The sequence below is a fragment of the Leucoraja erinacea genome, chromosome 12, assembly GCF_028641065.1.
Source record: "Leucoraja erinacea ecotype New England chromosome 12, Leri_hhj_1, whole genome shotgun sequence".
NCBI classification, from domain to species: domain Eukaryota; kingdom Metazoa; phylum Chordata; class Chondrichthyes; order Rajiformes; family Rajidae; genus Leucoraja; species Leucoraja erinaceus.
The window spans coordinates 18663352-18688096 of NC_073388.1; the positions used below are offsets into that span (position 1 = coordinate 18663352).

At 42.2% G+C, this 24745-nt stretch overlaps 2 protein-coding genes across 4 annotated transcripts in view; one reads left to right on the forward strand and one right to left on the reverse strand.

Annotated features, from left to right (window-relative positions):
- LOC129702118 (cytochrome c oxidase assembly protein COX11, mitochondrial) lies at positions 1-16380 on the reverse strand. 3 transcript variants are annotated; one of them, XM_055643696.1, is made up of 5 exons: positions 16130-16380; positions 9876-10274; positions 6853-7008; positions 6362-6487; positions 1-3134 (listed from the first exon to the last, which is right to left on the reverse strand). In XM_055643696.1, the coding sequence occupies exons 2-5, from the start codon at positions 10188-10190 to the stop codon at positions 2952-2954; spliced, it is 780 nt and encodes a 259-aa protein (XP_055499671.1). In that variant the 5' UTR covers positions 10191-10274; positions 16130-16380; the 3' UTR covers positions 1-2951. The 3 variants fall into 3 exon arrangements, with proteins under 3 accessions (XP_055499671.1, XP_055499670.1, XP_055499672.1); XM_055643695.1 differs by having other exon boundaries at positions 16174-16379; XM_055643697.1 differs by lacking the exon at positions 16130-16380 and adding an exon at positions 15753-16103.
- The window catches only part of rbm41 (RNA binding motif protein 41), a 17546-nt gene continuing 9181 nt past the window's right edge, over positions 16381-24745 (forward strand). The window contains exons 1-2 of the mRNA XM_055643698.1: positions 16381-16523; positions 19603-19722. Coding sequence (XP_055499673.1) covers positions 16516-16523; positions 19603-19722 — 128 coding nt within the window. The 5' untranslated portion in view covers positions 16381-16515. The remainder of the gene's footprint in view (positions 16524-19602; positions 19723-24745) is intronic.

Genomic DNA, 24745 nt, shown 5'->3' on the forward strand with positions numbered 1-24745 from the left:
TTGGTTGAATCACAAAGTCTTTAATTGAATTGTATAAAATACAGCTATCAACAATAAAACTGCAGATTTTGCATCATATTAATCCTAAACCCAAAATATTTTCCCCCTAATATCACATTTGACAGGTTGATTCCCTAAAAAAAAATGACTTTCAGATTGGTTTAACAGGATTATAAACAGGCAGTTGTACCATATTTTCAAGCATGTTCATATTTATATACAATGAGGTTCCCAAAAAGCTGGTGAGAATTTCCTGAACTCCACTAAGCTCTCAAGCTTGGCAATAAACCTTTATGCTTTTGAATTAATTACACAATGTAATTTACAGTGGAATTTCACCCAAGGCGAGCCAGGACTGTCCATTAGAATCTCAATACACGATCAAACTATGTTTACTGAAATGCATTTATTGACATCAAGCAAATAATTCACATCAGTCAAGCTCTCAGAAACATCTCAGTCACCACCTCTCGTGTGTCAATACGTCTTCCATGATGTAGGATGAGGTAGAAGTTTGATGAATTCTCATGAAAATGGACAATTTATTTTCAGAAATTACTCTGAGATGTATGATATGGGTAATTTGAGACGTGTCACGTGATGGTCAGTTGCGCCTCAATTGGTAGCATTCCCATCGGAGTCAATCACTTGTGGATCCATTCCAGAATTTTGCAGACCAATGTTACTCCATTGAAATACTGAGATTGCTACACTTTTGGAGACCCTGTTTCTGTAACACTCTTTCTTGCTTGCCCTTTTAGAAAGAACAGCAGATACATTGGTGTGGGAGGGGGAATGTCATGTTGAACCTGAATCTGCATTATGCAGTTAAGAGATTGGAGGCAACAGAATTCAAGACAAGACCCAAGTCAGATTTCTAGGAACATTCAATAAGGTGAGAGAAAAGCTATCCCAGAAGATTATTTTGCTATTCTTTGGATATGAGATCAAGGCCGTCCCCTCAAGTGGGCAATGGAGGTGACAAAATAGAAAAGTGATGCAATTCACTGTGATAAAGAAAACAGCATTTAATAGTGGAAACAAAGAACTGCAGATGCTGGTTTACAAAAAAAAAAGACGAAGTGCTGGAGTAATTCAGCGGGTCAAGCAGCATTTCTGGAGTTTGGTAACTGGAGGTTTTATCTTTATAATTCAGCACAAACACATCTACAAGACTAATTCTGACCCTGTACTGATTCATTTCTCTTTCACTTGCAGTAATTATCAGCACAACCCACCTCAGACAGCTGGTAAGTATTTATAAAGTTTTAATTATTGCTTTTGTCAAGGCTTGATCTCACTGAACATGGGCATCTCTGTTTAAGATGTCTTATTAGTCATCCTTTCCGTGCATTCCTTCTTTTGGTACAGGAACCTTTTTTTCTTTATTCTTCCTGAAACATAGCTCTATGCTACATATGTTACGCAAACATATTTTATATTTGTTGGAAAATAAATAGCTGCAGTTGTTGGGAATCTTAAACTGAAGCAGAAATGGTTCTTCAATCTGAAACATTAGTTCTGTTCGGTTTAAACCAGCATCTGCAGTTCCTTCCTACATAGTTGTTTAGAAACAGGAAGTGCAGATGCTGGTTTACAAAAAAAGGACTGGAGTAACTCAGTGGGTCAGGCAGAACATCTCTGGAGAACATGGATTCAATCAACGTCTCATTACTTACCTGACCACCACTAAGGATGAGTCTGAAGAATCCCAACCCAAACTTTCACCCACCTACCCATGTTCTCCAGAGATGCTGCCTGACCTGCTGAATTACTCCAGCACATTGTGCCCTTATGGCATTCAATAGTAAACCTTTCATCGAATCATTGGCATAGAGCACAGAGACAGGCCTTTCAACCCAACTCGTCAAGATGCCTCACCCGAGCTGGTTTCAGGCACCGCATTTTTCCCATATTCCACTAAACCTTCCCTGCCTACATACTTGTCCAAATGTTTTTTTAAGTGTTGTTATTGTGCAGATCTCAATCACTTATTATTTTGGGTAGAAACGTTGCCATTTCCTTCGCTCCACAGATGCTGCCTCACCCACTGAGCTTCTCCAGCATTTATGTCTACCTTCGATTTTCCAGCATCTGCAGTTCTTTCTTAAATAAATTATCTTGATCATCTTGACACAATATAAACCAAGTCACTAGGTGAAATGTTAATAATTATATGTTAGAGGGAGTGCAGAGAAGGTTCACCAGACTGATTCCTGGGATGTCAGGACTGTCTTATGAAGAAAGACTGGATAGACTTGGTTTATACTCTCTAGAATTTAGGAGATTGAGAGGGGATCTTATAGAAACTTACAACATTCTTAAGGGGTTGGACAGGCTAGATGCAGGAAGATTGTTCCCGATGTTGGGGAAGTCCAGGACAAGGGGTCACAGCTTAAGGATAAGGGGGAAATCCTTTAAAACCGAGATGAGAAGAACTTTTTTCACACAGAGTGGTGAATCTCTGGAACTCTCTGCCATAGAGGGTAGTTGAGGCCAGTTCATTGGCTATATTTAAGAGGGAGTTAGATGTGGCCCTTGTGGCTAAGGGGATCAGAGGGTATGGAGAGAAGGCAGTTACGGGATACTGAGTTAGATGATCAGCCATGATCATATTGAATGGCGGTGCAGGCTCGAAGGGCCGAATGGCCTATTCCTGCACCTAATTTCTATGTTTCTATGTTATTGCAAAACTAGATCCCAGGTTTCTTCCATGATATTTGCTTTATGGACTGCTATGTCCTTGGAAAGCAGTTTATTTCCCCCGTAATTCATTTAAAATTTACTTCTGTAGTCATTCTGCTTACAGAACAATTCTCTGCTCTTTGATTCTTTTGTTGATCATCTAATTTTAACAATCACAACAGTAAGGATTCTTCATCGGCTCACCAATGGACGCGTTATTTAAAGGAACATTGCTGAATGAATGCAATATTTAGAGCAATACTGTGCTAATTATATCCTGGTAAAGGGAGCTTTTGACCTTCCTTTGCCTCAAAGAATGTGTAAGAGAGAATGATTGTCTCCACACGTGCCATTGCCGGATCTTGAGCAAACTCCGGATCAATGTAAAAGAAGACTGGCATGTCCACTTCTTCATGGGGATTTAGCCGTTGCTCCTCAAAACAGAAACACTGAAAGACAGCAAATCAATCCAGCATAATTGAGCTAGTGTTATATCAATTTGCATGGTTATGATGAACATTACACAAGAAACAACAACATTTATATACTTATAAAAACTGATCTCCCCCCCCCCCCCCCCCCCGGCCTCCCCGCCCCCCCACTCTCCCCCCCCCCCCCCCCCCCCCCCCCCCCCCCCCCCCCCCCCCCCCCCCCACCCCCCCCCCCCCCCCCCCCCCCCCCCCCCCCCCCCCCCCTCCCCCCCCCCCCCCTCCCGCGCATTGAGTGAACGGGACCCAACGGGTCCCCCTTGGTCTAGTTATTCATAAAACTCATAGCTTGGATGTGTATTTAGAAACATAGAAACATAGAAATTAGGTGCAGGAGTAGGCCATTCGGCCCTTCGAGCCTGCACCGCCATTCAATATGATCATGGCCGATCATCCAACTCAGTATCCCTTACCTGCCTTCTCTCCATACCCCCTGATCCCCTTAGCCACAAGGGCCACATCTAACTCCCTCTTAAATATAGCCAATGAACTGGCCTCAACTACCCTCTGTGGCAGAGAGTTCCAGAGATTCACCACTCTCTGGGTGAAAATTTATTTGTGTGATGTTCGTGTGCGTTTCACATCTCCTCGAAAACACAACACGCAAACAGCAAAATTTTTACATATTCCGATAGAGATTTACGCTGTGAAGTAAAAAATCGCCTTATCTGAAAATTTCATATTGTTTCTCGAGTTAGTGATGAAAATGTTCAAAATACTCTAAAAACTTTGAAAAAAGACAACGGTCTTTCACTTATTCCCTGCGCTTAGCCCTGCTCGCAACATTGTTGCTATCCAAGTATACTGAGTTCTGCTAGCTAGCAAGTGCAAATGCATTTTTTTTAAAAAGCTAGCTAGCAAGTGCAAATGCATTTTTTTTAATTTAAAAATGAGGGAGGCCGAATAAGGCGAAACGAGCAGCCCCTGCGCTGTTGTCGGCAATGGGTGAGTGCTGGAATTTTGCGTTGGAGAAAGGGTTGTGTTGGGGGACCAGGCACAACGGGTCCCACTTGGTCTAGTCTACTATAATTTGCTGCACCTATTAAACTCACATTCTCTCTTGAACCAAATTTGAATCTTACTTGTCAGGGTTTTTAAAGGCGGAAAAATAAGCAAATTCATAAATTGTGAAACAATATTGCAAAAAGTCATAATGAATATTGCTTGAAAGGCACTGGACAGTGCCCTGATCAGGCAGGTATTGACCATTGAACCCAGTTGAAACCTTTGACACGGGAAAGATCTTCATGCCTTGGAGACAATGCCATTATGAAAGACGACAATGAATGCTGGTTTCAAAGAGCTGAGGTAAATGATGTTTTTTTAGCCTTAAGAGAAAGTAACAGGTGAGACCATAGCAGGATAAAAGGAAAGGCAAATCTATAGCGTTATTCAAAATTAAACATTTTCTAGAACAAACTGTACCAATTTTAAAACTATAAAAGAAAATTCTGAACTGTCTCCAAGTATGATTAATGTGTAAAATGGATGTCCGGGTATGGTGGTCTTAGGAGTAAAGTGGAAATCATTTGATGAGAAAGGGAAGAATATGTTGCTGTTACATGTATGGTTTCCTCAATCACAACCAAGTTGTAAATTAAAAGGGAGCAAATCATTCAAGTTTGAATTAGGATCAGAATTCAGAATGGGGTATCTGATCCTTTGAGCCTGCTCCATTAGTCATGATGACTGACCTTCCACCTCAGTTCCATTTACCTGCACTATTCCAACATCTCTGGAAAACTAAAAATCTATCAATCTCTGCGCTGAATTAACAATGACTGAGCATCCATAACACCTGGGGTGAACTCCAAATATTCACAAAATCCAAGTGAAGATTTCAGTATGTTCAGGCAAAAATTAAATGTCCCATTCCTTATTTTAGGGTAACCCCCGATTCTAGATTCTTCAGCCAGGGGAACTTTACTCTGCATCTATCCCACAAAATTATGAGTTGCATAGATAGGGCCGACTGTCAGAACCATTTCCCTAGGGTATAATTGTCAAAGTCTAGAGGCCATAGCTCAAAGGTCAAAGGGAGAGCTTGGACAAACTTGGATCATTTTCTCTAAGGCTTTGGAGATTAAGGGGAAAACTGATAACGAATATAAAATTGTAAGAGGCGTATTCAGGAAACAGTGAGAATAGGAAACGGGTAACGTTTTCATCAATATAAAAATGACAAAGACTAGAAGGCATAACTTTAAGGTGAGAGTGGGAAAGTTTAAAGGAGATGTACGAGACAAGGTTTTTTCAACATACAGAAGAGGTGGGCTTGGAATGCACAGTCAGGGGGTGGTGATGGAAGCAGATACGAAAATGGCATTTAAGAGGCTTCTAGATACGCACATGGATATGAAGGGAATAGAAGAATATGGATCAGATATTGTGGGCCGTAGGGTCTGTTCCTGTACTGCATTATTCTACGTTCTAAATTATTATTCAGAATCAAAATAGGGTGAACTTCTTTATTATTTTCTTGTTACTTTGCATCAGAGGAATGATATCTGGCTTTTATTCTGAAAACAATGCCGTTTATAAAAAATAGACACCCTCTACCCTCAACTATTGTCTGCTTAATTTTTGTCAGTGACGAGTAAGAAGTCTGTCTAAAATTACTCAATTATTTGAGATAAACATTACATTTAGAGTGATGAAGAGCTGATCAGGAATTACTTGCTCCTGGCAAAACCTTTTTCCAGGTGAATTTTCAAAGAGTTTGGCGAGTAGCATAAAGTGTTGGGCTGATCAGCTGCACAGTGATGTCCTGGCAAAACTACGGCAGTAACTGTCACAGCGATCATGGGCGCCAAGGATACATCATTTTTTTTTAAATTTTTTTTTTAACTGTTTCCACAGATAAACTTTTCCTTTTACATGTCACAACATATTAAATCTCCCTAACATACATATGCCTGGGGCAGGAAAATCTGGGTACAATACATTGGCTTTAAAAACAAACTATTCTCATCCCTATGGCAGCTTTAAAATTAAAAAAGATTACAAACAGATGGTCTTGGAGATCCATTATTATTTGAAAGGTGTCCTTAAATTGTGGAATTTTGATTGAGGGCTTAAAAGCATTGCCTTACAGAAGTCAAAACATCCACCTAAAACCACATTAGACAAAATTATAAGGTGTTTAAAAAGTATCAATTTATTTTAACATTTGGATCATTGTACCATACCTGTATTTTGTTAAAGTACTGCCCTGCATCAAACGGCACTACATTGTAGGTAGAGATTCCGATAATTGGCTTATCAGTGGGATTCTTTGCTTTATAAAATGCTAGAGCAGTCTCACCAGGAACAACCTAAACCAAAAGAAAAAAAGGCAAATTGGTGTGGAATTTTGCAAGTGGGATTTGATTAAAAGGCCTGCAGAGAAGATCATAGACAAAGACTAAAGACATATGGCCTGGTTCAATGCTCTAAAATCAATTGATAACATGGCAAGATCTGAAGGAGCAATGCGCTCATTTCCAATGCAGTCAGTTCCCTGTTGTTCTATTAAAATCGAATTACTAATTTATGCATTGCATATCTGCAATGATCCCAAATTGAAACTATCTCAAGAAGAAAGTTTAAGTGTCTTAGGTTTCCCTAATTTAATTTGTATTGTTGAGTGGTACATCACTTTCCTCATATCATGTATATCATTAGTACATAAATTACTCACAAAGATTTCAGTTTGCTGAGGTCTAAAGTTCCATTGCAGGCTGGAATGAACATCAGCATTAAAAGTAATTTTAATAACTCGATCTTTCACAGGCTCCATCGTGGCCACTTGTTCCATGTTGTGACCAGCTACTGGAGTCCCTCCTAGTCCTGTCGCCTGAAAGTAGACAATTTGTTAAAACTAAAAGTAACTGGCTGAAATGAGAACAACTTTGAATGTTTTATTTTATATACATCATACAATTAATTGGGGTCTCCAGCTAGTTCTTTTCATTTAGGCATCCATAAAAGCACCTTGCTTCACCCTAATAAAGAATAGCTCTGACCAGAAATGTCATCCATCCATCCACCGATTCTGCTTGACCCAATAAGACCGAGCACGTTTTTTTGCTTAAGATTCCAGTGTATGCAGTTTCTTGTGTTTTTCTTTGAGCTATTCACAAAGTGTAATCTTTTTGACCCTGGCATATATAAAAATCATCGACCACATGCCATTTCAATTCCTGATTTATTTTTGTTTTAGTCAGAAATAGAAATGCGTGCACATAAACAAACATGCCAGCCAGTATTTATTTTTAGCTAATACTAGACTACGTGGGACCCGCTGTGTCCCAGCATCACATGGGAGGGCTGGTACCCCAACGCAATATTCTACCTCTCCACCAATTCCAATATTGGTGGCCAGTGTAGGGGCTTTCTGGAGTGCTAGTATGGGAGTTGTGGGCTGAAGGGACTGGTTTCCAGAGGGCTACTATAGACATTGTGGGCCGAATGGATTCTTGGGCTGGCGGCTCAGTCACTCAAGACTGTTGTGCTAAACACGGCTGGTGGGCTGGCAGTTGACTGACGGCTATTCCTTGAAATTCCATTTCAAGCAGGGTGCAAGGCCACCAAATTCAAGTGCAGTTTCTTACGACTTCAAGCAGGGTGCAAGGCCACCAAATTCATGTGCAGTTTAATACCATTTCAAGCAGGGTGCAAAGCCACTAAAGACAGCAAGTCGTGAACTCTCCCTCCTCCATCTTGCAGAGACGGAGCCATGCCCACACTTCTGGGTTTTATAGTCCCTCCCCCCCTCCCACCAGAAGGGGCGTGGCCTTCATGGAGTGATTGACATCAGAGAGAATCTCCACATTTTTAAAACACTAATAACTATTTTATTTTTCATCGATGGGAAAAGTCCTTGGAACCTGATGAGCGGAGGGGGACTCTGAGTAAGATGGCCAAAAATCACACCCGCACGTGGTAGCGTTTTTTTCTAAAATCAATATAAAGCACAAACAGGAAGTGTTCAAGATTAGACTTTTAATTATATAGAAGGCAACTTTAATTAGGCAAGGCAACTTTCATTAGGCAACACAGCTTTAGCATTTCCAAACCAAAGGCAACACAGCTTTAGCATTTCCAAACCAAAGGCAACACAACTTTAGCATTTCCAAACTATATTTTCAAACCATATTCAAGGGCACAGACAGGTCAGTAAAACCACTCACAGTTTAGTAGACATGTGTTCAGTGTTATTCATAGCTCAGACTGAGAGACGTGACCCTCTCGCTCCCCCATCTTGCAGAGACTGCGACCCGGCACTCAACACTTCCGGGTTTTATAGTCCCTCCGGAAGGGGCGTGGCCTTCAGGAGAGAGAATCTCAACGTTTTTTTAAACACTAATAACTCTTATTTTTCATCGATAGGAAAAATCCTCGTCCTGCACAGCGGAGGGGGACTCTAGTAGATGGCCAAAAATCACAGCCGTAAGTGGCAGCGTTTTTTTCTAAAATCAATATACAGAACAACAGGAAGTGGTCAAAATCAGACTTTTAGTAATATAGATGATCAACGCAACAATTTGTCAAAGCATCTTTTGATTGAATGCAATCTTGAACAAGGGAGAGAAATTATAAAACAGCCAATTTTGGTTCGTGTGAAAGACAAAATGCTGGAGTAACTCAACGGGTCAGGCAGCATCCCTGGAGATAGGTAACGTCTCGGATTAGGATCCTTCTTCAGACTGGTTCCTGGAGCCTGCTCCAACATATGATAAGATCGTGGCTAACCTGCAAACTAAATCCATCCATTTACCCATTTCCCTTAATGCCTTCAGTTTAGAAAAATCTATCCTTCAGATTTTAAAATAACAATCGACCTAGCAATTAATATGAGATCACCGCTAACAGAAATGCAACTCTTTCATTTGTAAAATGTTTTGATTAAGATTGAAAGGTATTAAGTACAATCGGATATTTTCCTGAGCTAGTAATAAGTCTGCAATTCTATCAACCATAGACTCAAAGTATCAGTGCACACATCTTTTGGATTCCCCTACCTATTGCTATTCCTCAAACTGATTAAAAACCAATGTGCTTGCATTTAAGTAGCATCTTGCATTCCTAGAATGTCTGAGTGTGCTTCACATAATAACTGCCTTCTCGAATAGAGTGACTTTTGTGATATTAAATGCAGCATCTATTCCGCCTTAGGATTCCACCCCCCCCTCGAGTTGTGCAGGAAGGAACCCACATTCCTACATCTTTTTCCACCTCATGAACTACTGGTGTTTATAAATGCAATACAAAACCAAATTGCAATGAAAACTTAAAATTGAAAAAAAAGGTTGGGCATGCATGTGCATTCAACTCTGTCGATTCAGTTACTGAACTTTTATAAATTTGTGGAACAATTTCTGTTAGTTTCCACAAGTTTCAGGCATGAGATCTGAAGTATACATCAATTTGTTGTTCTGACGATGGAAGAAGGCAATAGTGAGGGATTTTGATCGGACGAGTTGCTTTATCAGATACCTGTTAAAATTACTGCACTTTTAAATCACAACGTTCACTTCAAAGAACCAGTTAAAAAATGTTTTAAAACATTTAGGCACAGACATATTTTTAATACTTGTGCCTAAATCACCTCTGCACCCGCTGAGTTTCTCCAGCTTTTTTGTGTAACCTTTTTAATACTTGTTATTGTCTATTTATCATGTTAACCAGTAAATTAGTTGTATATTGAGGATAAGCACTGACCTGGCAATAAAGTCTGTAGAGAGGTACAGCAGCATATGACACGCCAATCATTCCAATCGCTGCAGCTGCTATGTAAGTAAGTGCAGTTTTATTCCTCTTTCTCCATTGCTCTTCCTGATTTCTAGTGAAGGGATTACGGCCATTCACACTTCTCACTGACTGTTGAGATGAAAGATTGTTCAGTTTCTGAAGAGTAACTCGATTGAATACGGAATAAAATCGTGGTAAATGAAACTGTTGTAGTCTTCTTGCACAATCGTTACAAGGGGTCACCATGTAAAACCTTGAGATGCCCGTCCAACAAGACCTCAGCATGCCGACAGTTATTCAGTTCGTAGAACTATTGTGCAATCTTTTCTCTTCTCGATGCCAATAGCAACCTGCAACCTACTGCAAGATCTGCAAACAAAAACAATTGAAATTAGATTCCAAAAAATGAGTCTGTTTTTTCCTCATGTGTGCATAATACAAGTGCAGCCACATTATTCTACAATATTTAAACATTGAGATGGTGTCCAGAATTAACTGGGAGAGGTAGGTATACTGAATAAAAAATATTACTAATGTTGCGGTATCATCTTGATTCAATTGTTCTCGTTTCTGAATAATTAAAGATAGCATTTTCCTGCTCTCTTGAAATCTATTTGCACCATACGCCCTCTACTGGCTCACCAATTATATTGCATTGATACAAAGGAAGTGCAGACTGATTCAAATGCCACAATACCATGAATTAGTCATCAGCAGTACATGTGTAAATCAGAATAAGACATAAGAACAGAATTAGTCTATTCAGCCCATTGAGCCTGCTCCACCATTTGATCATGGCTGATCTATATGGTTGAAAATCCCAGACACAGACCTATCTTTAAGAACAGAGACTGCTGTGTGCTCTGTTTCAGAGACATGGCTCACGTGACATACCTGACATAGGAAGTTCAGCATCTCCAACAACTCTCACCGACTTCTATAAATGTGCCACAAAACGCATTTTATTGGGATGCATTACAGCATGGTTTGAGAACAGCTCCATCCAAAACCCTAGGAAATTGGAGAGTTGTGGAAGTAGACCTGAACAACACGCAAACCAACCTCCTTTCCGTTGACTCCATCTGCACTTCACACTGCCTCTGCAAGGCCACCAGCATAATCAAGGACTAGTAATCACCCTGGTCGCTCCCTCCTCTCCCCTCTCTCATCAAGCAAGGGTTATAGAAGTATGAAAACACATACAGTGCCCTCCATAATGTTTGGGAGAAAGACCCATCATTTATTTATTTGCCTCTGTGCTCCACAATTTGAGATTTGTAATAGAAAAAAAAAAATCATATGTGGTTAAAGTGCACATTGTCAGATTTTAATAAAGGCCATTTTTATACATTTTGGTTTCACCATGTAGAAATTACAGCAGAGTTTATACATAGTCCCTCCATTTCAGGGCACCATAATTTTTGGGAAGCAGCAATGTCATGTAAATGAAAGTGGTCATGTTTAGTATTTTGTTGCATATCCTTTGCATGCAATGACTGCTAGAAGTCTGCGATTCCTGGACAACACCAGTTGCTGGGGAGTTTTCTCTTGTGATGCTCTGTATTGCAGCCATCTTTAGCTTATGTGTGTTTTGGGGGTTAGTTCCCTTCAGTTTTCTCTTCAGCATATAAAATGCATGCTCAATTGGGTTCAGATCGGGTAATTGACATAGCCACTCAAGAATTGACAATATTTTAGCTTTGAAAAACTCCTTTGTTGCTTCAGCAGTATGTTTGGGATCATTGTCTTGCTGTGGAATGAACCGCTGGCCAATGAATTTTGAGGCATTTGTTTGAACTTGAGCAGATAGGATGCGTCTATACACTTCAGAATTTATTATGCTACTACCTCACAAATCTCAAATTATGGAGTACGGAGGCAAATAAATAAATGATGGGTCTTTGTCCCAAACATAATGGAGGGTGCTGTACCTCCAAATTCAGAGACAATTTCTTCCCAGCTGTTATCAGGCAACTGAACCGTCCTACCACCAATTAGACAGCAGTCCTGACCAATGATCTACCTCATTGAAGACATTCTGACTATCTTTAATCAGAGTCTACCTTGCACATAAATGTTATTCCCTTTATCCTGTATCTGTTCACTGGACGGCTTGATTGGAATCATGTATAGTCTTTTCGCTGACTGGCTAGCACGCAACAAATCACCTTTCACTGGACCTCGGTACACGTGACAATCATAAACTAAACAATATGTTCTTTACCAACCTATCCTTGTCATGCAATACTATTCCCTATGCATATGACAATTAAACACTTGATTATTGAAGCTCATTGTATGAGGCAGAATTTATACGGTATCTCTAGTTTATACATGCACTAGTTATTGCAGGCACATCAAACCATTAATGAAGTACCTGTACAACCAATGTTGCATCACAGCATCCTGTCCTGAAACACCACCTGTTTATTCCCTCCACTGATGTTGCCCAACTGAGTTCCTTCAACACTTTGTTTTGCTCCAAATTTATTGGCAAGGTAAGTGAATCAACATCTTTGTTCAGGGATCTGATTATTGTCAGCTTGATCCGCAGAGCTTGCATACAAATATAGAACAATAGGTGCAGGAGTAGGCCATTCAGCCCTTCAAGCCAGCGGTCATCGGTGATCATCTAAAATCAGTACCCCGTTCTTGCTTTTTCCCCCCCATAACCCTTGGTTCCTTTAGCTCTGAGAGCTAAATCTAACGTTCTCTTGAAAACATCCCGTGAATTGGCCTCCACTGCCTTCTGTGGCAGTGAATTCCACAGATTCACAACTCTCTGGGTGAAGAAGGTTTTCCTCATCTCAGTCCTAAATTAGGTTAGGGTTAGGGTCAGTCCTAAATGGCCTACCCCTTATTCTTAAACTGTGACCACTGGTTCTGAATTCCCCCAACATCAAGGAAGAAAGATTCTAAGGGGAGTAAAAGGCGACCAGACAAGGGAAGTCAAGGACGGTATAAAAGACAAGAGCTGGCAAGGGAAGTCAAGAACAGTATAAAAATAAAAGTGAAGACGTATAACATAGCAAAGATGAGTGGGAAGCCGGAGGATTGGATAACTTTTACAGATCAACACAAGGTAACTAAAAAGGCAATACAGGGGGAAAAGATGAAGTACGAAGGTAAGCTAGCCAAGAATATAAAGGAGGACAGTAAAAGCTTCTTTAGGTATGTGAAGAGGAAAAAATTAGTTAGGACAAATGTGGGTCCCTTGAAGACAGAAACGGGTGAATTTATTATGGGGATCAATGAAATAGCAGACGAGTTGAACAGGTACTTTGGAACTGTCTTCACCAAGGAAAACACAATCTCCCAGATGTACAAGGAGACGTAGGGTGATGGAGGAACTGAAAGAAATTCACATTAGGCAGGAAATGGTGTTGGGTAGGCTGATGGGACTGAAGGCTGATAAATCCCCAGGGCTTGATGCTCTGCATCCCAGGGTACTCAAAGAGGTAGCTCTAGAAATCGTGGATGCATTGTTGATCATTTTCCAATGTTCTATAGATTTTGGATCACTTCTTGGTGATTGGACAGTAGCTAATGTTATCCCACTTCTTAAGAAAGGAGGGAGAGAGAAAGCATGGAATTATAGACCAGTTAGCCTGACATCAGTGGTGGGGAAGATACTGGACTCAATTATTAAAGATGCAATAGCGGCACATTTGGATAGAAACATAGAAATTAGGTGCAGGAGTAGGCCATTCGGCCCTTCGAGCCTGCACCGCCATTCAATATGATCATAAGGGATAGCAGTAACAGGATCGGTCCAAGTCTGCATGGATTTACGAAGGGGAAATCATGCTTGACAAATCTTCTGGAATTTTTTGAGGATGTAACAAGTGAAATGGAGAAGGAAGAGCCTGCGGACGTAGTGTAACTGGACTTTCAGAAAGCCTTTGATAAGGTTCCACACAGCTTACTCCTGTGTCAATCCGAGTAACCTCAATCGGTCCCTTGATTGCGCTGACACAGGAGTAAGCTCCACAACCTGCTGTTATTCATCGCCCACTGACCCGCTCCATTCTATGATCTTTGCTCTTGAGCTGGTCCCCTCATTGTCCGGTCTACATTGTGTATATATTTATATTATGATGTATGGACACACTGATCTGTTTTGTAGTAAATGCCTACTAAGTTCTGTGTGCTGAAGCAAAGCAAGAATTTCATTGTCCTATCGGGGACACATGACAATAAACTGACTTGAACTTGAAAGACATGGACCGGACAGTGAACGCCATGCAGTGGCACCCAGCGCAGCAAGTGAGGCCATGTCCTGCTCCCGACGGCAGTTGGAATATAAGGAGTGGGGGCCGCTTGCAGCTGCACAAGCTACTTTCCTCCCCGGCTACAATGCGGTGCCTCTGTGCCCGGAGCACCGCGGCAGCAGTGAGTGATTTGCTGGCATGATCCCCGACTCCCTCCTTCTCAAGGCTCCTGCCCGTGCTGACCCGGGCCAGCCACCCCACACGCTGTGAAAGGAACTCTCCCCCCATTTGGTCCCTTGAACTAGTATTGTCATTCAATAAGATCATAACTGATTTAACTTGTCCCGGTGTGCTCCCATTTTCCCCACCATCTCCCACCTGCCATCACACTCCACCCCCATCCATTCAGTCATTCAGAATGGAGAAGATCTGGAAGCCATGGGAAAATTGAATTGTTACTTTCTTTATTTTTATTTGTTATTTTTTTTGAGCGTGATGTCCCGCCATCCTTTTTTCAAAATTTTGCAACTCAAAATTGGGGTGCGTCTACATTACCAGGAAATACGGTAGCTCAAATAAATTTACTTATCACATTATTTGTATACGTACTCCATTCTTCTCTTTGTTTCTTAAGATACTCTTTAAAATAATGACAATCAATGTTTGAAAAACCCACCAAGAAACTTGCTCTGCGCATGCGCAATATGCTGCGCAGCACATGCACACAGTCCACGGTGCAGTCAGGTTTTCAGCTGCCTTTATAGACCATTGTCATTGAAGGCTTGAAGCAGCGTCGACGGCACATGAGTTGCACATACTTTTGCATGTTACATGGACTGCGGAAGAAAGGCACGGGAGAGCTATGCCTACCTAAGAGATCGATCTCATGCCTATGCCTACCTAAGAGATCGATCTTAAGAGAGGCATAATTCTTCCGTGCCTTTACTAATTATACTTAATAATGACCATTTTATAATTTTAGTCAGGGTATGCACTGCCTACCTGACCTACCCTGACGGCACGTGCCTGCCTTGTACATCAGTCACTGAAAGTAAGCATGTCGGTACAGCAAGCAGTAAAGAAAGCTAATGGCATGTTGGACTTCATAACAAGAGGAGTTGAGTATAGGAGCAAGGAGGTCCTTCTGCAGTTGTACATGTCCTGGTGAGAGCACACCGGGAGTATTGTGTGCAGTTTTGGTCTCCCAATGACCTGTCAAATCCATTAAGAATTTTATATGTTTCTATAAGATCCTCTCTAATCCTTCTAATTTCCAGTGAATACAAGCCCAGTCGACCCATTCTTTCATCATATGTCAATCACGCCATCCTGGGAATTAAACTGGTGAACCAACGCTGCACTCCCTCGATAGCAATAATGTCCTTCTTCAAATTTGGAGATCAAAATTGCACACAATACTCAAGGTGCGGTCTCACAAGGGCCCTGTACAACTTGCTCAAAAACTCAAACCCTCTATAAGCAAGTTCGGTATTCGAAAAAACGCAAGAAATCATGGGATTTGTCAAAGGTCGTTTGTGATAAAGAAAAAGCAAACGAAGCACTGGCTGTATAAACAGTATAGAAATTGTTAACTCAATAGCTTCCTTTCTTGTTCTACTGTTCACACACTACTTACACAGTCCGAAAGATGCAAAATGTTAATACGCCCAAAAATGTTGGGGTAACTCAGAGGGACAGGCAGCAACTCTGGAGACGTTTTGGGTCGAAACCCTTCTCTAGAGATGCTGCCTTCCCCGCTGAGTTACTCCAGCATTGTGTGTCTATCTTCGGTGTAAATCAACATCTGCAGTTCCTTCCTACACCGAAGCAGACTGGTAGCCCTGTCTGTCTGTCTGTCTCTCCACACAGGCTGCTCGGCGGCTTGAGTAATTCCAGCAATTAGTGTTGTAGGGATTGAAGATTGCGGGCGGCGACAACATAGCCAAGATTTCGTCCCTCTGCCCAATTTCCCTCCCTCCGACCGACCGCCAACAGCCGCACTCGCTGACAAACCAGTGCCCTCCGTCCCCGGTCGCGGTCGCGCCGCCGCCATTCACCTCCTCCAGCAGCAGGACCCAGTCCACCGGCCGCCTCTGCCTGACCAGTTCAAGGCCCTGAATAACCTGCCAATTGAAAAATAAATAGCCTCTTCCAATTTCGTGCAATGCACATATTCCATTTCCCACCCAACTAACTGTTCCAATTGTTGTGCAACGGAGTAGTAGCAAATTTTTATTTTCATCTAAGATAAATGGACTACATCTCCAATCGTGTTTGTCCGGCCTTACGGCGCATGCGCACTCGTGGGTCACGTGTTATGCATTAACTACAGTTCCCAGGGTGCCAAGCGGTTGGACGCATGCGCAAGATCGCTGGCTATTGCTGTTAGTGCGGAGAAGATGCGTAGGTAAGTGAGAGCGACCGAACATTTGACGGTATTGATTCAGATTTATTTGTCACAGAGGAATCGGTAATAGGGCAGGGTGTCAGCACGACCAGCGCTGGTTATTAATTCTGCTTGGGCTTGAGGAAGGTTGTTGTATTCAGTGAGACACGGAGGAGAGGGAGAGGGAGAGGGAGAGAGATGGCCGCCCGTGGAGAGACTTGTGGGGAGCCAAGGAGGGGCAATAAAATACAACACTGGCTGTTTGTAATAATGTGCTCCTGTTCACAATGACAATTCACGCTTTTCCACAACCCAAAACGGATCTCGAATGTACCGTGGGACTATATTTACGACTATATCACACACATGCTTCGCCGTCTACGTTCCCTCATCTTCCTTGCTTTTGTTTGCTGACTCCTTTTATAAGCTTCATGGCATTCGAATCAGAAGGTCGTGTCGTTATGTCTCTCTTCTGCGACCTGAGCAAAAACGCCTGCCCTGATTTCCCCACTGTATTATTGCGAGAGGAGCAGCGTCGTTCGCTGAAACCCTACGTTAAGTGTTTAATTGGCGAATGCAGAATCTTTTATCTACTTTTTCTGGTCTAATTGAATGTATTTGCACGGTGTCCAGCTCGGGGTAACAAATGAAAATGGCTGGAGAGTGCAATTTCCCCGATGTTAATCTGGCTTCAGAAGGATAATGGAATCTGAGCACTTATTCGATGGAGAAAGGGGAAGGTTTTCGAGATTGGAAACAGTAATTGCATTAGTGGTTGTATCAATATGCAGTTTGATGATTATTAACATTGGAGAAGGGAGAAGAAAATGAATACATGTATAGGTATATTGCAGAAACTCATTAGCAAAGCCAATGGTTCATGTAATAATTGATATTAAAAATAAAAAAAACTACAGATGCAGGGAATTACACAACATGCTGGAAATGCACATCTAAGTAAGGAAGCATCTGTGGAGAGAGAATAGTAATGATTAATGGCATGTTATCAGAGCTGGGAAATGTTAGAAATTAAAATATGTTTAAAACTGCAGGAAGGGGTCTTTTGAATACCCACAGACGGTAGTACAATACTGTTTAAGAAGGAACTGCAGATGCTGGAAAATCGAAGGTACACAAAAAAGCTGGAGAAACTCAGCGGGTGCAGCAGCATCTATGGAGCGAAGGAAATGGGCAACGTTTCGGGCCAAAACCCTTCTTCAGACCAAAGATCCTATAGCAGAGCTATAGGATCTTTGCTTCAGACTGATGGGGTTTCGGGGGCGGGGAGAAGAAAGGAAAAAGGAGGAGGAGTCCGAAGGCTGGGGGATGGGAGGAGACAGCAGAAGGGCTGAGGAAGGGGAAGAGACAGCAAGGACTAACAAAATTGGGAGACTTCAATGTTCATGCCCACAGGATGCAGACTCTCCAAGCGGAATATGAAGTGCTGTTCCTCCAATTTCTGGTGTTGCTCGCTCTGGCCATGGAGGAGACCCAGAACAGAGAGGTTGGAAACGGAGTGGGAGGGGGAGTTGAAGTGTTGAGCCACCGGGGAGGTCAGGTTGGTTATTGCGGACCGAGCGGAGGTGTTTAGCGAAACGATCGCCCAGCCTCCACTTGGTCTCACCGACCAAGTACAATACTATCTGCTCATAGCGATCTTCTTCAGCTCACATTGCAATTAATTATTTTGAAATGGATCTTCAAATCCATCTCGAGTAATATACCTCCCCTTTCCCAACAACTTAAAACCTGTTCAGTTTCTGGTTTCTTTGTTCTGACGAAAATTCATCAGACTGAACTTCTAATTGTTTCTCTCTTAATAATCAATACATTTTATTCCTCAATGTTTGTTTTCAGTTTTGTTTGACAACTCTAAATAAATAAATCTGATTCACAGATGTAATTTAATTTGACTATTTGAGAGTCACTTGCACACAGGGACCAAATGGATTTATTATTGCTTGTGGCAATGACAAAGCTTATCTATGGGCTTTTTCCTTTTGATCTCTAATCCATTCTGCACTATTCCACAAAAATCATTGAAATCGTAGACAGACAGGAAAGATTTCTGCTGAGAGTATGTTACAAATCCTGTTGTGTGGAGCTTGACATGTTTAGTTACTGCTCAGGTTCACCATTGCTCCACACTGAACATGGTTTGGCATCAACTTTGCCAGTTGTGTAAATTGGCTCACTTCAACTTGCCTGTGTGATTACTTCCCATGGTATCTGTACACAGTGGATGGCTCAATTGTAATCATGTATTCTCTTTCCGCTGACTGGTTAGCACTCAACAAAAACCTTTCAATGTACCTACACTATACACGTGACAATAAACAAAACTCAACCCAACATTATTATAAACAACAAAATCATGCCCTTTATATTTCCATCCGTCAAGTTTTTATAATGTTTCTGTATTCACAAACATTAAAAGGAATTATAATTGATTGATTGAAAGATACAGCATGAAAACTCTTTGGCCCACTGAGTCCATGCCAACATCAATAACTGGCTCAGTATTATCCCACTAGGGGTAATTTGCAGGGGCCAATTAACCTATATGTCTTTGGGACGTGGGAGGAAACCGGAGCATCAGGAAGAAACTCACGCACAGAGAATGTGCAAACTCTGGGAGGAGATTATTTGACCGAATTTTTTTGCATCATGCTGTATCGTTTGATTCCATGGATCCGAGTAGCAGAATGTGTTCACCGATTCACCTACTGGAACCCATCACCAAGTTGAAGACAGATATATTTGGTCGCAGGTAGACAAAAGTGCTGGAGAAACTCAGCGGGTGCAGCAGCATCTATGGAGGACATATTTGGTCGCGATATGTGCTAATATCTCAAACTTGGTCGCAATATGTGCTAATATCTCAAACTTGCCATTGTTTATAGAGATGTAGGCCACCTGTCTGCTTTGGAACTGTTAGCATGTGCCCAAAAGATCCAGATCATTGTGTTCCCCAAATTTTAAAAAAAGCAATGAACTTTAAAAGTGATGCTAATTTTCCAAGCAAATCCAGCCATAAAAAACACCTTTTCCTCTTATTGTAATCACCCCTGAGACTTCCATTTTGTTCAATACCATTTAGGGTTAGTAGTCGTATTTGCTATGATGAGGACGTTGAACCAGAGGATCTGGAAACAGAAGGAGAGAGGCAGCTACAAAACCTGTTGAAGCACCAGCTAGACACAACTGTATCACTTGAAGAGTAAGTATAAGATTGACAAAATATCTTCTGTTTCTGTATGAATATGAAATGACATGTTAATAATTTTGTACATTGTGAAATATTTTTGCCATTTCAATTATATAGCCTATTTGGACATATTTCATGTTTATCAGCTTCTGAAGAAAATAGTATTTTTAGTACGTTTAAAATAGAGATTGCCATTGATAGGCATTATGCTAATTTTATTTAAAAAAAAACATTACCCAAAGTGGTAACCCATTCTATAAGAACCTGGTGCCACCAATCAAATCAACGTACGTTAAAAAAAAATGCTTATCCTGTGATGTAAAACACTAATTATCCGCTATCTGCCATTCAGCATTTGGATCATCGGGTGATGTTCACTGCGCTTCCCGTTCACTTGCAGTGGCCCCAGTTCCCATATTCTTTGTCCACTCGTTGGTACCTTGGTTCTCGCACTTTCTCGTCCTCTCGCCATGTGTTTTCTGCTCCCATGTGAGAGGAAATTGGAGTATCAAGAGGAACCAATGTGGCCATAAAAAGAATATGCAAACTCCACATTGACATCAAGATCATGTTTTTGTTATGAAGTAGCAGCTCGAACTGCTGAGCCACCTTGTTGCTTATAGCATTACAGACTAATAGAATACATTTTAAACACTTTCTCTACAAGTACAGCCTCTTTCAATGTTATAAATATATGGATCCCAATCTCTTTGTTCTTATACTTATTCTGGTATTGTGCCCTCTAGTTTATATTGCCTCATCTCATTCATCCTACCGAAATCGTAATATTTTGCATTTTTCTATATTGAATTGTGTCTCCCATTATCTGTCATCAGTTCCTCAATCCCCTTACTTTTTTATGCCTTCGTTTTATATCATTTGCAGATTTAGCAATTGTGCCTAGTGCACCCATGTCAAATCTTCACTGTACATTGAGAATAGGAGCATCCCAGTACCAAAACCTGGGGAACTCCATTGCATACTTCCTCCATTCTTGTTAATGATTTTTTTAATAAACGCTGCCATAGCATATACTTCAGTCTTAAAGTGAAGCCTATTAAGTGACACTTTATAGAACATAAAACAATGTTGTGCAGGAACACACCCTTCGCCCCACATTGTTCTATTATTCTGTGCCAAACATGATGCCAAATTAAACTAATCTCCTCTGCCTTCATGTGATCCATATTCCCTCCATTCTGTTCATATCTATGTGCCTATCTTAAACACAACTATCGTATATGCTTCCACCGTGACGCCTGGCAGGAGGTTCCATGCATCTAGTGTGTAAACAAAGAACATGCCCTGCTTATTTCCTTTAATCATCCCCCTCTGACCGTAAAACTTTGCCTTCTAGTCTTTGACATTTCTACCATGAGAAACAGGTTCAAGAGTCAAGATTGTTCAATTGTCACATGTATTGCCAACAGAACAATGTTAGTTTCTACTATGCTTACCTGGGTTCCAAGTAAATAGACACAAAGATTCTGACAAAGTTTGCCCATTGCCCATTCCAGAGAAGCTGCCTGCCCTGCTGAGTTACTCCTGCTTTTTGTGTCTAACTTCGGTTCAAACCAGCATCTGCAGTTCCTTGTTTAAGAAAGAACTGCAGATGCTGGTAAAATCGAAGGTAGACACAAAAGTAACTCAGCGGGTGAGACAGCATCTATGGAGAGTAGGAATGGGTGACGTTTCGGGTCTAGACCCTTCGTCAGACTGATGACAGGGGAGGGAGTGGGACAAAGATAAAATGTAGGCGGAGACAGTAAGAATAATGGGAGAACTGGGAAGGAGAAGGAGAGAGAAAAAAAGCAAGGGCTATCTGGTTAGAGAAGTCAATGTTCATACCGCTGGGGTGTAAACTACCCAAGCGAAATATGAGGTGCTGTTCCTCTAATATGCGCTGCGCCTCAGACAATGGAGAAGGCCCAGGACAGAAAGGTCAGATTGGGAATGGGAGGGGGAGTTCAAGTGCTGGGCCACCAGGAGATCAGATAGGTTAAGACGGACTGAGCAGAGGTGTTCAGCGAAATGATTGCCGAGCCAGCGCTTGGTCTCGCTGATGTGAGAAGTTGACATCTGGAACAGAGGATAGAGTAGATGAGGTTGGAGGAGGTGCAAGTGAACTTCTGCCTCACCTGGAAAGACTGTTTAGGTCCTGGGATGGAGTCGAGGGGTGAGGTAAAGGGACAGGTGTTGCATCTCTTGCGATTGCAGGGGAAAGTACCTGGGGAAGGGGTGGTTTGGGTGGGAAGGGACGAGTTGACCAGGGAGTTACGGATAGAACGGTCAGTGCAGAAAGCAGAAAGGGGTGGAGATGGGAAGATGTGCCAGTAGTGGGATCCCGTTGGAGATGGCGAAAATGTTGGAGGATTATATGCTGTATACAGCAGCTGATGGGGTGGAAGGTGAGGACAATGGGGACTGTCCTTGTTATGAATGGGGGGAAGGGGGAGTAAGAGTGGAGCTGCGGGATATTGAGGAGACCCTAGTGGGAGCCTCATCTATAATGGAAGAGAGGACCCCCGCTCCCTAAAGAATGAGGACATCACTGATGCCCTGGTATGGAACACCTCATCCTGGACGCAGATGTGGCTTAGACAGAGGAATGGGAATGGGGGATAGTGTTTACAGGAAGCAGGGTGGGAAGAGGTGTAGTCAAGATAGCTATGGGAGTCAGTAGGTTTGTAGTAGATGCCGGTCAATAGTCAGTTTCCTGTGATGGAGACGATGAGATCTGGTAACGGTAGGGAGATGGTCCAAGTGAATTTGAGTGCAGGATGGAAATTAGTGGTGAAGTTGGTGTCAGTGTGTTTTGCATGTGTGTAGGAGGTAGTCGTCAATGTAGCGGAGGTAGATAGGGGGGTATAGGGCCAGTGTATGCCTGGAACAGGGATTGTTCAATATACCCAACAAAGAGGCACGCACAGCTAGGGCCCAAGCGAGTGTCCATAGCTACGCCTTGGATCTGGAGGAAGTGGGAGGAGTCGAAGGAGAAGTTGTTGAGGGTAAGGACCGGCTCTGCTAGGCGGAGGAGAGTATTGGTGGACGGAAATTGGCTGGTTCTGCGGTCGAGGATGAAATGGAGGACTTCTTGGTGGGGGATGGAGGTGTAGAGTGACTGGACATCCATAGTAAAGATGAGGACGTGGGGTCCTGAAAAATGCAGGCATGATATTCTTCCGATTTAAATCAGAATTCCGATTTTTTTTGGTTTTCCTATTTGTCAATTTTTTGTGCCTGATTATTTGGCAGCCAATCAACCGCTGTCTCTCAGGGAATTGCGTCCAATCACCGACCAGCTTCCCTTAAAATTCCTGTACAATCAACAAATCGGTCTCCTCCCGTCCAATCAGCCGCTGTCGCCAAGGGCGTTGTGTCCAATCACATAATGCGCCGGTCACTCAGCGGCCAATCAGAGACAGTCTCCGAGGGGCGTTGCGGCCAATCTACGACCAGCTTCCCTTACTGAAGCAGAAGATGGCTGCAGCCAAAACCACTTTTTCTGTGCTGTTTGCACACAGCGCTAGGCAATGAGACATTTCAGGTAACATTCAGGTGACGATTTTTTAGCTGTACGAAGTCATTTATTTCATGACATATTTATCTTTTGGAGGTTATTTTACTGGTTATGTGTTAGAAAAATTCTAAGCTTCTGTTCTGTAAACTACCAGCAGAAAGCTTGGGAATCGCTTTCAATTTATTGAAAATGCAGGAGCTCCCTGAACCCCCGCTGGGTTCCCCAGCCAATACTTCCTACTTTTTTTCTGGAGGTGAATATCATGCCTGAAAATTGAAGTCATTGAGGAGATCAAGAGAGTGTGAGGTGTCTTCAAAATAGGTTGAGAGGGATTGGACCAGGGGGGATAGGATGGAGTCGAGGAATGTGGAAATTAATTTGTTGGGGCATGAACACGCAGAAACAATGGGTCTGCCAGGACAGTTCCCCAGGTCCTTTCCCCTGCAGCCATAGGAGATGCAACACCTGTCTCATTGCCTCCCCCCTCGACTCCATCCAAGGACCTAAACAGTCTTTCCAGGTGAGGCAGAGGTTCACTTCCACCTCCTCCAACCTCATCTGCTGTTCCAGGTGTCAACTTCTCTACATCGGCGAGACCAAGCGCAGGCTCGGTGATCGTTTCGCTGAACACCTCCACTCTGTCCATCTTAACCTATTTGATAGTCTGATAATGGTGGCCCAGCACTTGAACTCCCCCTCCCATTCCCAATCTGACCTTTCTGCCATGGGCCTCCTCCATTGCCAGAGTGAGGCCCTGTGCAAATTAGAGGAACAGCACCTCATATTTCGCTTGACTAGTTTACACCCCAGCAGTATGAACATTGACTTCTCTAACTTCAGATAGCCCTTGCATTTTCTCTCTCCTTCCCCTTCCCTATTCTCCCACTAGTCTTACTGTCTCCGCCTGCATTCTATCTTTGTCCCGCCCCCTCCCCTGACATCAGTCTGAAGAAGGGTCTCGACCCGAAATGTCGCCCATTCCTTCTCCATGGATGCTGCCTCACCCGCTGAGGTACTCCAGGATTTTGTGTGTTATCTGCAGTTCCTACACAACGGTTCTGAATGCCTATCCTTTTGATGCAAGTGTATTTTCGAAGTCAACGACCCTCTATCTTACTTAATAAAAACTGTATTGTTAATGGGACATGATTTCACTTTAACAAATCTATATTGGCATTTTTTAATCAATCCTCATTTGTCCAAGTGACTGCTAAAAAGTCTCCAAAAGATCATGTAATTCTGAATAGCACCCTGCAATCATGGAATTATTGATCTATAAAATACAGGTGTTTTTCAAAAGTTGTTAGTTCAATAAATCTTCCTTGATTACTTTTCTCCTCAGCCATATGTATATACTTAGCTTTTGTTGCTTTCTATTGCCGCAGATACATTCTAAGAAATTAAAACCGTCAAGGCAAAGCTTTGATGTGTGAGTTTCAAACGCCCAATGCCAGTAAAGGAGTTGGTCACATTTAATGATTAGACCATCTACCATTGTCAGCATTTTCATTTCAA